Source organism: Phyllostomus discolor, chromosome 5 (genome assembly GCF_004126475.2).
Source record: "Phyllostomus discolor isolate MPI-MPIP mPhyDis1 chromosome 5, mPhyDis1.pri.v3, whole genome shotgun sequence".
NCBI lineage: Eukaryota > Metazoa > Chordata > Mammalia > Chiroptera > Phyllostomidae > Phyllostomus > Phyllostomus discolor.
In genome coordinates this window covers 164,272,230-164,286,047 of record NC_040907.2, presented here as the reverse complement: position 1 = coordinate 164,286,047, position 13,818 = coordinate 164,272,230, and the positions used below count along the sequence as shown (strand labels likewise).

General features: G+C 35.6%; 1 protein-coding gene across 4 annotated transcripts in view; it reads right to left on the bottom strand.

Annotated features, from left to right (window-relative positions):
• ATRNL1 (attractin like 1) overlaps positions 1–13,818 on the bottom strand; it is a 512,339-nt gene that overhangs the window by 316,152 nt on the left and 182,369 nt on the right. For all 4 annotated transcript variants that reach the window (XM_036027363.1, XM_028513523.2, XM_036027364.1 and 1 more), the window contains exon 24: positions 12,188–12,345. In XM_036027363.1, the coding sequence (XP_035883256.1) occupies positions 12,188–12,345 (158 nt within the window). The remainder of the gene's footprint in view (positions 1–12,187; positions 12,346–13,818) is intronic.

The following is a 13,818-nucleotide window of genomic DNA, read 5'->3' as shown; positions in this document are numbered from 1 at the left end:
ATTTAGATGTACAACCCATAGACATGAACTAAGGGAGGGATTGCTTGAGGGAAGTAGGCTACTAGGCAGAGGTGGGTAAAGGGGGAAAAGTGACACAACTTTAATAGTATAATCAATAAAACATACTTTAAAAAAATGCAAGGCACAGAAGCCCAACATACAGTGACTAAACAGGAATTCCACGAAAACTTTCACTAAACTGTGGAGAATCTACCTGAAACTATTGAAAACTATTTTACAAATCTATTGAAAAATATAAAAAGTACTGTTATGCCAAAAAAAAGGATTTTAATGTCTCTATTGATTTATATTATGTACTACATTCTTTCAGTTAACCTCCTAGGAAATGGCTCAATTCAAATAAATCATGTATCCATATTTGAAATTGGTTCTTCAGATATTATGATGTTATGTGAATGCATGACTTTATAGTATTAATGTTTTAAATGAGTACTTAATATTTTTAAAGTCATTCAGTTGAGAGGATTACTTAATTTGTAGTATAATTTTTATGTATACCATTTTAATTTAGAATTCAAGCAAATACATCACATGGAAAATCTGAAATGAATGCAATTTAAATAGAGATTTTTCTCTCTTGAAATGTTACCATTTCTTATATATTGTGGCAACACAATACTCAATACTCAAATATTTCATATTTAGAAAGATCATAACATTTGAAATACACTCACAATTACAGGTCGATAATACCTTTACTGAAGTATAATGTAAACACAATTAAATTCTTTATAATGTATATTTTGTTGGATTTTGGCACTTTTTACAAAGCTATACAACTGCAACCACAATGAAGATGCAGAACGGTTTCATCAGCTTAAAACGCCCTCCTTTGCCTCTCTGAAGCTGAACCCTCCACACACCCTGAACCTTCTATGTCCTTCCCATCACCATGGTTCTTCGTGTTTCTACAGCTTCATACAAATGCAGTCACAGGGCACACAATGTTTCATGTTTGATTTCGTTCATTGAGCATAGTATGTTCAAGCTTGGTCCATGTCAGTGCTTGTATAAATATTTTTTATTGTTGAGTGTTATGACCTAGTATGGATATCTCACAATCTGCGTATCCATTCTTCAATTCATGTACACTCCCAAGTGTGATCATGCAATACTCACTGCTAGATTACTTTCCTAAAATTCTACATTTCCAACAATATCCATGGAGATACAAGACCTGGTTGAACTGTTTTCACATTAAAAAAGATAATAGGGATGACACAGAAATAAAATGGCTTGCTCTATGTTATATAAAAATCATAGAAGTCTATACAATCAAATGATTTTACGATGGCAAGTAAAATGTCTGTTTGGTTATAGGAATATTGAACAAGAATTCATTAAATTTTTAAAGAGTTTAATTAGATTTAGGAAAGAAATCAATCGCTTTTTAGAAACTGCTACTATAAAGAATTGGGAGAACTTCTTTGGTGCTTAGACTCATTTTACAAATGAAAGGTTAAATGGGTTAAGCCATTTATAAGCCATTTATAAATGGCTTATAAGCCATTTTATAATATAAGTCATTTTCTTAGAAAACCATATCTTTCTAAGAAAATATAAACCACCCTAATTTCAACTTTATTGCTTATAAAAAATAACATTTGTATTAATATTAAAATAAGGACCCACCAAACTTTTCCTGTTAAAGGCCTGTGAATAATCTGTAAAGATTTTCAGCTTTGCGAACAGTGTGGTCTCTGTTTCTTACTACTGAACTCTTACACTATACTATAAACTTGATATTACCTTTTTCTTCACTTAATCTCTAGAACATCTGTACCTATCATAACCAATCTTATATTTTAGTTGTCATAAAATCTTTTCATTTAGTTCTACAATAATATACGTATCATTTAATATTTACCTCAAAGTTATATTCTGATTAGTACAATCAATGTATTAGTTTAGTAACGAACAAAATTGATTAGCAATATCAAATGCCACTTCTTAAAGTTATGCAAACCTAGGTTTCATGGCAAAAAAGAATTGTACCTTAAAGGGAAAGGAAAAAGTATGTTTTAATATATATGTGACAAAGTCCTCAAGCTTATAACAATTTGGAAAACAACAATAATATGTGTCCTGTGGGGTAATTTGGGAAAAATATTTCACAAGGATGTCTCTATTAGCACCTTTGTGTTATAACCTTACTTTTCAAACAACATGCATGAAGTAAAACTTCCTCTTCATTTCAGTACCTACTCTAGTAGCTAACCACCTTGTTTTGTGCTCAAACGGCTCATCATACGTGTTCAAGTTGCTAACACACTTGTAACACAACTGGTTCTTAGTACAGGGATATCACCTAGTCTACTATGGAAATTAAAATCGCAAATTGAGGAATGCGTCCTGGCATTATCCTCATTACGACATCAGGTTGCAGACTGACAACAGTGAATTACCAAATCCCATTTACTCAGGGACAGGTAACTTAGACTCCAACTAATTTGATTCAAACAGGAATGTGTAAGGGTGGATGTGCAGCACCGCTGTAGAATACACAGTGCTTAAGCTCAATGCACTCTTTCTGTTTTTCAGGTTATTTGCGTTGCAGTTTTAGTAGTATTTTTCTTTTTTTAATCACCGAGATTCAATTGCATGGCATTACAAGCCATAAGGGATGTATTTATTAAAGAATTAATAAAGAACTGGTGCAAATCAATCTGCCAGCATGATTTTCTCAATTTGAAATAAAATCTCACTTTAAAAACTGAGGCAAATCAACCTACTTGCATGATTCCTAGTGTTCAAAAAGGGGGAAAAATGTCCTGCTTCATTACTAGGTTATTGATGTACTTATCATATGACGAACACTGTCATATGCCTCACAGCCACAGCTGGAATGTCCAAGGATATCTGAATGCCGAAGCAGTGGGCAATCTAAAACATAAAACACCAAATCGAGGACAATGAAGAAAACTGGTTTAACATTAGAACGATTTACATGAAATGGAAACTACTTTCTTAAATATGTAAATTAGTTGAATAATATATCGAAACGGCAGGCACTTTCCCTGGCCAACTTAAAGTCTGCTTGACGGTGTATAATCTCCCTTCTCTGGTAGGTGTGGTTTGTGTCTGCCGGGGAAAAATAATTTCCTTGATTTCGAGAATTCCATCAGTAAGTGTAAGGTTGATCAAGCTATAAGAAATACGCTTTTACAATACATATGACTCAATAATAGGAAGCAAAAGAAAAAATTTAGTATAATACTTACAAAAAGGTCAAATAAAAATCCTCAACAAAGATGTTTATTTCTCAAGCATCCTCATAAGCATTAAAAAAAATCGTGACCCTGATTGGCGTAGCTCAGTGGATTGAGCTCGGGCTGCGAACCAAAGCATCGCAGGTTCGATTCCCAGTCAGGGCACATGCCTGGGTTGCAGGCCATGGCCCCCAGCAACTGCACATTGATGTTTCTATCTCTCTCTCTTTCTCCCTCCCTTCCCTCTCTAAAAATAAATAAAAATTTTTTTAAAAATCCTGGAGCCAGTGAGTTCGGGCAGCAGTGTTTTTAGAATCAGCTGTCATAACTTGCCCTTTAACTCAGCAATCACTACAGTCTTTGCCCACTTACAGTTTTTATAGCACAAGGACTGCTTGTCTGTCATGTAAATTGCACGAAAATGTTTTATAGAATAAGGCAATAATTAATTAAAAATAAATTTAAAGCTTTAATGGATTGTAGAGAGGGATAAGAGTTAGGCAAAAAAATTAACATTTGATAATACAACTTGTAATAAAACATACATTATTAAAGAGAAGCTACAACTATTTAATGAAAATGTAATATAAATATTAATAATGTCACTCAACATATTTTCTATAAAACAAAACCAATTTAATCAATATTCTACTTATTTTTATTTTTAGCTAAAGTCTAAAGATATAGATGTACACACTTAGAACATATACTTTATATGATATGTGTAATATTCCATAATTATTGATATATGCACTTATAATATTCAGTTCACTAGTAGCAAAAAACATTTGAAATAGTTTTATGATGAGTGGAAAAAACAACTATGGGACATTTACACAATAGAATGCCACTCGGCCATAAAAAAGAAGAAACTTTTACCCTTTGCGACAGTCTGGATGGACCTGGAGACATGATGCTAGGTGAAATAAGCCAGAGAAAGGCGAATACCATGTGATTTCACACACACGTGGAGTCTAACGAAAAACTGAACTAACAAGGAACACAGGGCAGACTGGAGACCCAGAGCGGGACGACAGCTTGGGTGGGGGCACGTTTGGGGGGTGGAGGGACTGAACCAAAGGGAAAAGGACTCACGGACATGGTCCACAGTGTGGTGACTGCTGGGGACTAAATGGTAATGGAACAAAGATTAAATTTTTAAAAATGCAACAGTTCACTTTTACATACTCAAATTATAGTTCTACTACTTTTATTTCATCAACTCTGACTTTTCCAGAAAATCTAATGTGCATCAATCAAAGTATGCAAGTGAGAGTAGCTCTAAAGTCTCTAAGGAAAACAGTGCTTAGGGTGGGGCCAAGAGTCAGGTGGCCCTACAGGCACCCTGGAGGGGCTACTGTATGTGAGTCTGGTCTAAGTTAGCTTGGCAGTAGGTGGTTGAAAAAATATTAATGGATGCACCAGATACATAAAAGAAAAAAGTGGAACGTAGTCAGTGTAGTCAATGAAATGCGTGTGCTCTGTGCCTGTCCACTAAGGCAGCAGTCCCCAACATTTTGGGCACCAGGGACTGGCTTTTCCATGGATGGGGACACTTGGGGGAGTGGAGACAGGAGGCAGAGCTCCATGGTGGGGTTGGGGGGACGTCAGGGACCCCTGCACTAAGGAATAGATTGCAGCCAGCAATCAAAACCCAAGCCTGAAGTTCAAGCAAAATGCTGTAGGTGGTGCCATGTCCTGCAAAAGCAGCTTTGGATCCACAGATGTAAGAGATGCACCAGAACCAACAAGCAAGGTCTGGGCTGGTAACACTGATTTATAAATGTATAAAAAGTGACCGTGGGAGCCAGGGTAGTAAGAGGCCAAAACAGAAAGCTGGTTGTCCGAGCGCAGAATGTCTCGAGTGCAGCCCTGAGAAACACAGGAAACTAAGGGGTGACAGAAGGAAGTGATGCGAAACGCAAAGAAAAGAGGGAGGAAGAGCAGGAGAATGAGGCGGCACGGGGACCAATAATGCTGTTCCCAGGTCAACTCAGACTGAAGCAAGAAGCCAAACGTGGTGTCTGTAAGGTCTCTATGCCCTGTGCCTTAGCAGTTTCAAAGGAGCTGTTTGGGTAGAACTCGGACTGCAGTAGCATGAGGAACACATTATAAATTCTTTGAGGATGTAGATGATAATTATGCATTTCCTCCTAATACGCAGTACAGTGCCTCAATATACTAGGTATATAATTAACATTTATTGACTTGAAGAAAATGAAAGTAAAAAAACCCAAAAAAATCCCATTTTCATTCAGAAATACTCCTGGGGGTAAAAACCTTTCTTTGTGTGGGCATCTTGCCATTCTGTGATCATTTGGACACGTCTATTAACCTATGTGTGTGGCAACAGAGAATTTCTCTTAAGTTGTAACATCCTCTCTTATGTCAATATTGATCTGGTGGATGACAGGCTTATTATTTTGCCTGTCAATTCAGAATATACAAAATTCCCCTTTTCTGTCAAATTTTTAAAAGGATTAACACAAGTTAAATGAAATTTCATAGAACTCTTTCCAAGCCAACTCTTCAGCCAGATAACTGTCAAATTTTGTTTTCTAAAATGCACATGGGATGATTAACTCTGAACATACCTATCACTTGGGTCCAAGGAAGCTTCCCAGCCCCGTTCCGTCCCTGCCTCCCACCACTCCTATCATTCCACCCCACCCCCGCCCTGCCCTCCAGCTGTCTGTCACGCAACCCGTTTTCCAGACATTAAAAAAATCCACATTCCAGCCCTGGCTGGCATAGCTCAGTGGATTGAGCGTGGGCTGCGAACCATAGCATCGCAGGTTCGATTCCCAGTCAGGGCACATGCCTGGGTTGCAGGCCATGACCCCCAGCAACTGCACATTGATGTTTCTCTCTCTCTTTCTTTCTCCCTCCCTTCCCTCTCTAAAAATAAATAAATAAAATCTTTAAAAAACACCCACATTCTTCCCTAACAAAAATTCTTCGTGACTTTGAAAACCTTCTCATGCATCATGTCCCTTTGCTGAACTCCTATTCATCCTTCAACTACTCTTAGGATGGGGCCAAGAGTCAGGTGGTCCTACAGGTCCTTCAATGTACCTTTCTCCAAGAAGCTTTTCTCCTTCCACATCATCTCTGTAACAGTCCCAGAGATGGGAATATAATCCAGAGTCGCCAGTTCATAAATACCATTCACACCCATGTCAGCCAAAGTGAATGGCCCAAAATGACAGCATTTTATGTAGTGAACAAAACCAAAACAGGTGCCTGAAACTCAGTCTCAAGACTGAGAGGCTTTTCCCTTTTCTCTCCGGAATGACTAAATCAGGATCCAATAAACCCGACTACAGCGGAACAGGCTCAACAGGTGAAACTGAAACTGGAGACAGAAAGAACCACCACACTAACAAATCAGTAATTATTTGTATAACACAATATAAACAAGGTAAAGGGACAAAGGTTTAGGAAACATGCCCAGAGGAGGGGATGCCGAAATCTTGAAGTTCCAAAAGATCTTTCCTCTCGATGCCCTGTTTTCTAAGCCTGTGATGGCCCTCTTTTACTTGAAAGCTCATTTAAAATTGGATTTCTTTATCTACAACTGAAATAATGCTGCCAATATGTTTCATGAGGGCAAAGACTACTTTGTATACCATTTCTTCCTCTAGAAAAGTGTCCTGTATATGACTGAAGGTGTAGCCAAAAATTTATATACAAGATGTATCTGGAGAAAGGCCAGCCATTGTGAATATGAAAAAATGGTTTGCGCCACATCAGAGGAAACTGCCAGCCAAGGAGAGTGGGCTGGGATGAGCCTGTGTGCACCATGATGACTTTACTGTACTAGTCAGGGGGGGATGGCAGATGCCATTGAGTGAGCACGTGTACCATGTAGCCATCACATTCACAATAACTGCGCGAGCAGAGCAACTGATCTGCTTGTGTTAGGCTTGAATAGTCCTCTGTGGAAACTATTTGGCTGGAGGTATGGGCAACTGGTGATTTGGCAGCCTCATCACCACAATGTGCCCACTCATGCATCACATCTCATGCAGAGCTTTTTGGTACAATGTCAAATCACCCAGGTGACTCAGCCCCCCTACAGCCCAGATTTGGCACCCTGTGAATTCTGGCTTTTCCCAAAACTAAAATCACCTTCGAAAGGGAAGAGATTTCAGAGCATCAGTGAGATTCAGGAAAATAGGATGGGGAAGCTGATGGCGATTTGAACTGTGTGAGGTCCCAAGGTGCCTACTTTGAAGGGGACTGAGGTGTTATTGTCCTATGTACAATGTTTCTTGTATCTTCTTCAATACCTGTCTCTAATTTTCATATTATCTGGCTGGATTCCTTTTGGAGAGACCTCATACATGTTAAATTTATGCCATTTCTGCAGAAAGAAAGTGCTACTTTGTATTAACATTCGATTGATGAAATACAAAAATACCATTACTGTAATTTTTTATTTTGGTCAGTATTTGTAGAAATCGACAAAGATCTATTATCATGCTAGAATGTTGTATCTCACAAGTAACATTACACAGAAATTGGATCAAGACAAATGAAAACTTCTATTTTCTCACATATCAAAGAAAAACTTGTCCTTATTCAAGTGATACTTTCTAAATTGATCTCTTCAATCTCTTCAAGCATATCATGGAAACGCCCCAACCAACAGCGCTCAAAAGAACTGTGATGAAGAAAATTAAGTATGACAATACTATTGACAGTAACTGAAGTGAAATTTATGTGAAATGTCTTGCTAACAAAAAGGATATGATACAAAGATTTTTTATGTAAACAAATAATTAAATATTTAAATCTTCATCCATATTTTATACTGCAGCATATTGAAAAAATTAAATTACAATTTGAAAGGCTGAAATAACCTGAAGCAGTTTCTTGCAGCTATATACACAAAGGTCTCTCCTGTGTAGCAACGGTATTGAAGTGAGTATAAAAATAAATTAAGTAAACATGGTCATGAAATTTAAATGTTAATTTTGATCACAAACACTATTTTTGCTTGTTAGAAGTTCATTGATAAAATTTTGGGAAAAGAAAACAGTGATATTTATTTTTGAAAAGAGTATTTTTGGTATTTCATGGTGTGATAGATCTTTTTCAGTAGGAATTAGGGTTTTTTTATACTTTTTTATTTCAGCCACTTTTTAAGATAACTGCTTCCATAGAGTGTAGTTTTGCAATTATTTATGAACAATTTCATTTATGGATTATAAATTTTCTCATAACTTGCAGCTTGTTGGAATCTGCAGTAGAATGTCTTTATGAAATCAAAAATGTATAGAAATGTATCTGCAACCTAATTACCATTTATCTGAAAAGTACTTGGAAGCATAAATCTAAGACACTAAATTAAACAATTTACTAGTGAACATGAAACAAATATATACAGTAGCAGTCCCCTCCGTTGTTGAAGAAACTTATGGCTAACACAATTGTTCTATCTACTATCTAGACTCAATGTTATGTGGAAAATTTCTATCTCCTCCCAAAATGGAATAACAGGGAATGGATTGAGCCTCGTGTTTAAACAACCCCTGAAACAGAGAAAGTATCTGAAAACATCTGTTTTCAGACACTGGCTCAAGCAATGCAGGATAATCATTCCTGAGCGGGGCGGGGTGGGGGTAGGTGTGCCTTTCAATCCCTCGGATTATTGTGGTTTTGAGGCGGCACCAAAAGGGCAGTCAACACAGGTGCATTTCAGAAATGTGCTGACTTGTGGAGGGGCAGCGGGGAATGTGGTGGGCTGAGGTGGCTGGCGGTTGCAGGACAGTGTACTGGAGAAGAGGGGACTTCCCCGCATGCTCCAGAGCTTTGCTAAGGGTCCCCTTGACCTTCAGGTGAATATTCCTTACTGGTCGAGATACTACCTGAGGCTGGGGAAAGAATGATCACAAAGGAGCAGAGAGAAAAATTCTCAGAACTCACTTGGATCTGGGAAGAGTTTACAGTCCCACCAGTCAGAGCGCAAAACCTCATGATTCAATGGCACACAGCACCAAGAAGGCCGTGCCCAGGGGAGAAATGATCGCCCCTCAAATGTAAGCCTTGAAAAGGTCCAAATGTTTCCAAGTAAATTAACTCCATCCCAGAACAAAGCTAAAAATTATTTATCAATATTAGTGACTACCTGACACCCAAAAAGGGGAAATTCTGCATGTTGGGCTTCTGATCAAAATATAATTCGTAAAGAACAACATAAAACAATAGGAAACTCAGAAATTACACAGATGACAGAATTTTATAGACAAGGGCATTGAGCTACAATAACTGGAATACATATGTTCAAGAAGGCAGATAAAAGATGGAGCACATTAAGTAGATAAAGAAGATATTTTTAAAAACTAATCAACATTCTAGAGATAAAAAAATATAATGTATGAGTTGAAAAATACACCGGATGAGATTATTATCAGATTAAACACTAGTAAGAAAGGGTTAATGAAATTGAAGATATAGAACAAATATGCAAAATGAAGACACAGAGAAAAAAATAATAAATTAAAAATGAGAACAGAGCATTAGTAAGCTAAGGAACAATTTCAAGCAGTCTAATATACATACAGTTGGAATTCCTAAAGGAGCAGAGAGGAGAAAAAATTTTGAGACATATTGGCTAAAAGTTTTCCAAATTTGGTTCAAATGATAATTTTATGAATTTATGAAGTAATAGAACTCATGCACACAAAAAATAAGGAAAACCACACCTATGCACACCATAATCAAATTGGCCAAAATCAATAATAAAGAGAAAAAATTTTAATGTGAAAAGGGAAAAAAGACCTATTATATACAAAGGAAAAACGAGGTTAAGAGCAGATACCTCATTAGAGATAATGCAAACTAAAAGTGAAGAAACATCTTTAAAACAATTTTAAAAAGCTACAGTTTAGAATTCCTTAATCCCCCCAAAAGAGTGAAATAAAGACCTTTTCAGAAATACGGGGCTGATGCAATTCAGAGCCTGCAGCTCTGCACTAGTGCCAAAGGGTGTCCTCTAGGCAGTGGGAAAATGACACTTGACAGAAATCTAGATCTACAAAGAGAGTAACTATTTTTAATATCTTTAAATACAGTTGACCATGTCAAAGCAGCAAGTGTGGTATGGACTTTATAATATATAAAGCACTAAAATATATTCAACTACGGCGTAAAGACTGGAGGGAAACAAAAGCATACTTACTGTCTTAAGGTTAGTGTTCGAAAAATGAGCGATGTGATACTACTTGAAGGTAGACCATGAGTTTAACATGTCTATGATAAACCAGAAAGTCACCACTAAAATAATTTAAGGAAGTTTATAGAAAAGTAATATAGAGTCTACACTAATTCTTTCAGAAAATGACAGAGAAAGGACTACTGCCCAACTCACTTTGTAAGGCCAACGGTACCGCAATACCAAATCCAACAGGGTTACAACAGAAAACTACTGACTAATATTCCTCAGTTATACAGGTATAAAATTTCTTAACACAAATATTAAGAAATCAAAACCAATAATACATATGACCAAGCGGAACTTACTCTTGAATTAGCAGGGTTCGTTAAACATTCAAAAATCAATGAATGTAAGTCAATTCTATCAGAAAATAAATCTCAGTTGAAATAATTCTACTGTTTTATTTTTGATAATCGAAAGATTAGTGTAGTTCTATAAAGAAACACCCACAGTCATCTATGAGTACCTTAGTGAAAATATTTCTCATGACTAATACAATGATTTTAATCAAAGAGTAGAAATTGAGCACTATCTATCTTGACCATCCAAGTTGTTTTCCACACTTTATTACTCTGGGAGAGAGGAATATTTCAACTTTATTACACAAATTCTGGTTTGGCATCCAGAACATATTACTAGTATGTTCCCAAAAGAAAATCCAATTTAGAAAGTTAATTTCTAACCATTAAATATTCATAAGCATTCTAAAGTAACTATGTAATTTTCTTAAACATAAAATACAATGAGATAACCAAGAAAGAAGGGGCAGGAAACTATTAAATATATAACAACTGTATACATTTTATTTCCTATTTAATAAGCTCTATAGATTTTTTCAGTAAATCATGATTTTTAAAAATCACTCTATCCACAAATCACAGGGGCATAAATATAAATAAAACATGCAAACATCTGTAGTCACAGATCTTAGGTTGTCATTTGTTAATATAAAAGAAAGAGGAATGGCCTGTAAATTTTTAAAAGATTTTGAAATGGGCCGACCCAGCACAGGGCTTGGCACATGCTACTCAACCAACTAACTGGAATCAATTCAAATGAAACAGTCATCAGAGAATGAATAAATGAACAAATCCCCAAGTTACAAAATGTAGACATTCCGCTCATAAAAAGCATAAGTTAAGAACTCAAGCCTTGGACATTTCAAGCTAGAAGAACATCCTAAATATGTCCTAGTAATAAATCGGAAGTCTTAGCAGCCTATCACTAAACACAACAAAAAAAAGAAACGTATGACGAAGAGCAGAGATAAAGCAGAGATGAAGATGTCAGCAGTAACAGGCAGTGGGTCTGGAAAAACTAACTGTTAAGGGCTGCTAATGCTTAATTCTTAATGAACATTTAAATTGCCTTCAGTATATAATAAAACAAAAACGAGATTACTAAACATAGCAAATACTTTCAAGTGGTATTGTAGGAAAAGAATATCCATTTAACCCTCAGTTAAAGTACACAATCAGAAAACCCCAAAATCTAGTTATTTTAAGTCTAATATTTTTAGAATATAGTGTCATTAAAAATTATACTCTTTGGTTGATGCAATATTATTTTATGAATTTTTATGAAGATATTAATCATCACAAACATTCGTGTGCCCTTTTATCATATTATTAAAAACAGAAATCCAACTGTATCATCACTCTGAAAGAAACCACATTCTTTTTCTAATGAAAATACTCAAAATAGTCACTAGATTTAATACTATTTTAACACCTACCTGTATTTTAACGGGCCAGGAAAAGTTACTGACGTACACATAGAATGTGATGTTAGGATTGCTTCTAAAGTTAAATTTTTCATAGGAAAAACTATCTCTGTATTCCTTTATATTAGTCTTGGAAACTATGGGTGTTTCCTCCCCAGATATTGTTCCGGCTGAAAGGTAAATAACAATCACAAAATTAAATAATTCATAGGAGGAAACAGATCTTTATGAACTTAAGAATATATATGATACTTCTTTTTACAACTATGTATAAGAACATAATTATTAAAATAAACTCATGCTTACAACTTAGAGCAACGAAGGAGAAAAACAAGATTTGTCCTCAATATAATGAAACAGATTTAGGATAAAAATTATTTTTCAAAATCATACTACTGATCAAGTACCATGTTCTAGACACTAGCTTAGAGACTTTTATTCTTTTCTAATGACAATTTTATTCCAGAGGAGTTCCAAGTTCCATTTCAAGTTTTCAAACTGGAACGTGAGTCTCGAAAAGATGCAAGCACGTGCCCCCAGCACACAGCTACTGCACGGGAAACTCCTCTTTGGAACTCGGGTGGATGTGGCCCCGGAAACTCAGTTCCTTCTACCTACTTCTCCACGGAGCATTTCAAAATAAATCAGGCCATATTTTGCATGTCTCAATCAAATTAAAAAATGGGGGGAAAATCAATTTCTTTGTCTTACCACAAACTGAAATACCATTAATTTGAGTAAATTGTAAGGAGGCTATAATTTAAAACACGAGCTAAATGCTCAATCAGTTCAACAAATATCGGGTCCTCAATAAATATTTAATGAAATTAACCAAATGAAACAAAGCATTTCCAACAATCTCACCAAGCCCTCCACTTAACAAAAAATAAAATTATGAAAATTATACACTGAACACCTGAATTAATTTCTAACTGATCATTATTCCAAAATTGCTGTGGATGCTTTTTAAAAATGCAGATTTTTTTCCTGACCTGCATCTCACAAGCTGATAAATAAAAATTTCTGACATTTGGTTCTGGGTATCTGGGTTACAAGTAATTTCTTGCATACTAAAATCAGTGTTCTAACGTGATTACAGAGTTTTATATATTTTTATTGAAAAATCTTAAAACTTGTAGAGTTGGTTTATTGCACAGAAGTAATCTTCCAATTAACAATGCAAGTGATCATGAATCATTAATTAATGTAATTCACAGTACCAAGACTCTACCACACGTTTGAACAACGTAACAAAATGTCCATATGTTTGCCTGAATTTCTCATTTTTATGCATGTTTTATAAGTGATGGAATGTCAAAGACCTAATCACTCCTGAACCCTTTCCATGATCCTACATATTTAAATAATGACTTAATTTTCAGAAAATCAAATAAAGAATACTTCTTTAAAAAAAGTTTCCAGTACTTTTATGCAACAGCGTATCTTTGACATAGAAAATAGAAAGCAATAGAATTTCCTAATATGTAAATATATTTAAAAAATGAACATAGTTTTTCATAATCTAACATGTAGATTTGTACTTCTTCTTAGTTATGTTTTTTAAAAAGTCAGCAGTTTAATTTATGAAGCTGATTATGGAAGGCACACTAAGTATAGGTTTTGTTCTTCACTCTCTGGCGGCA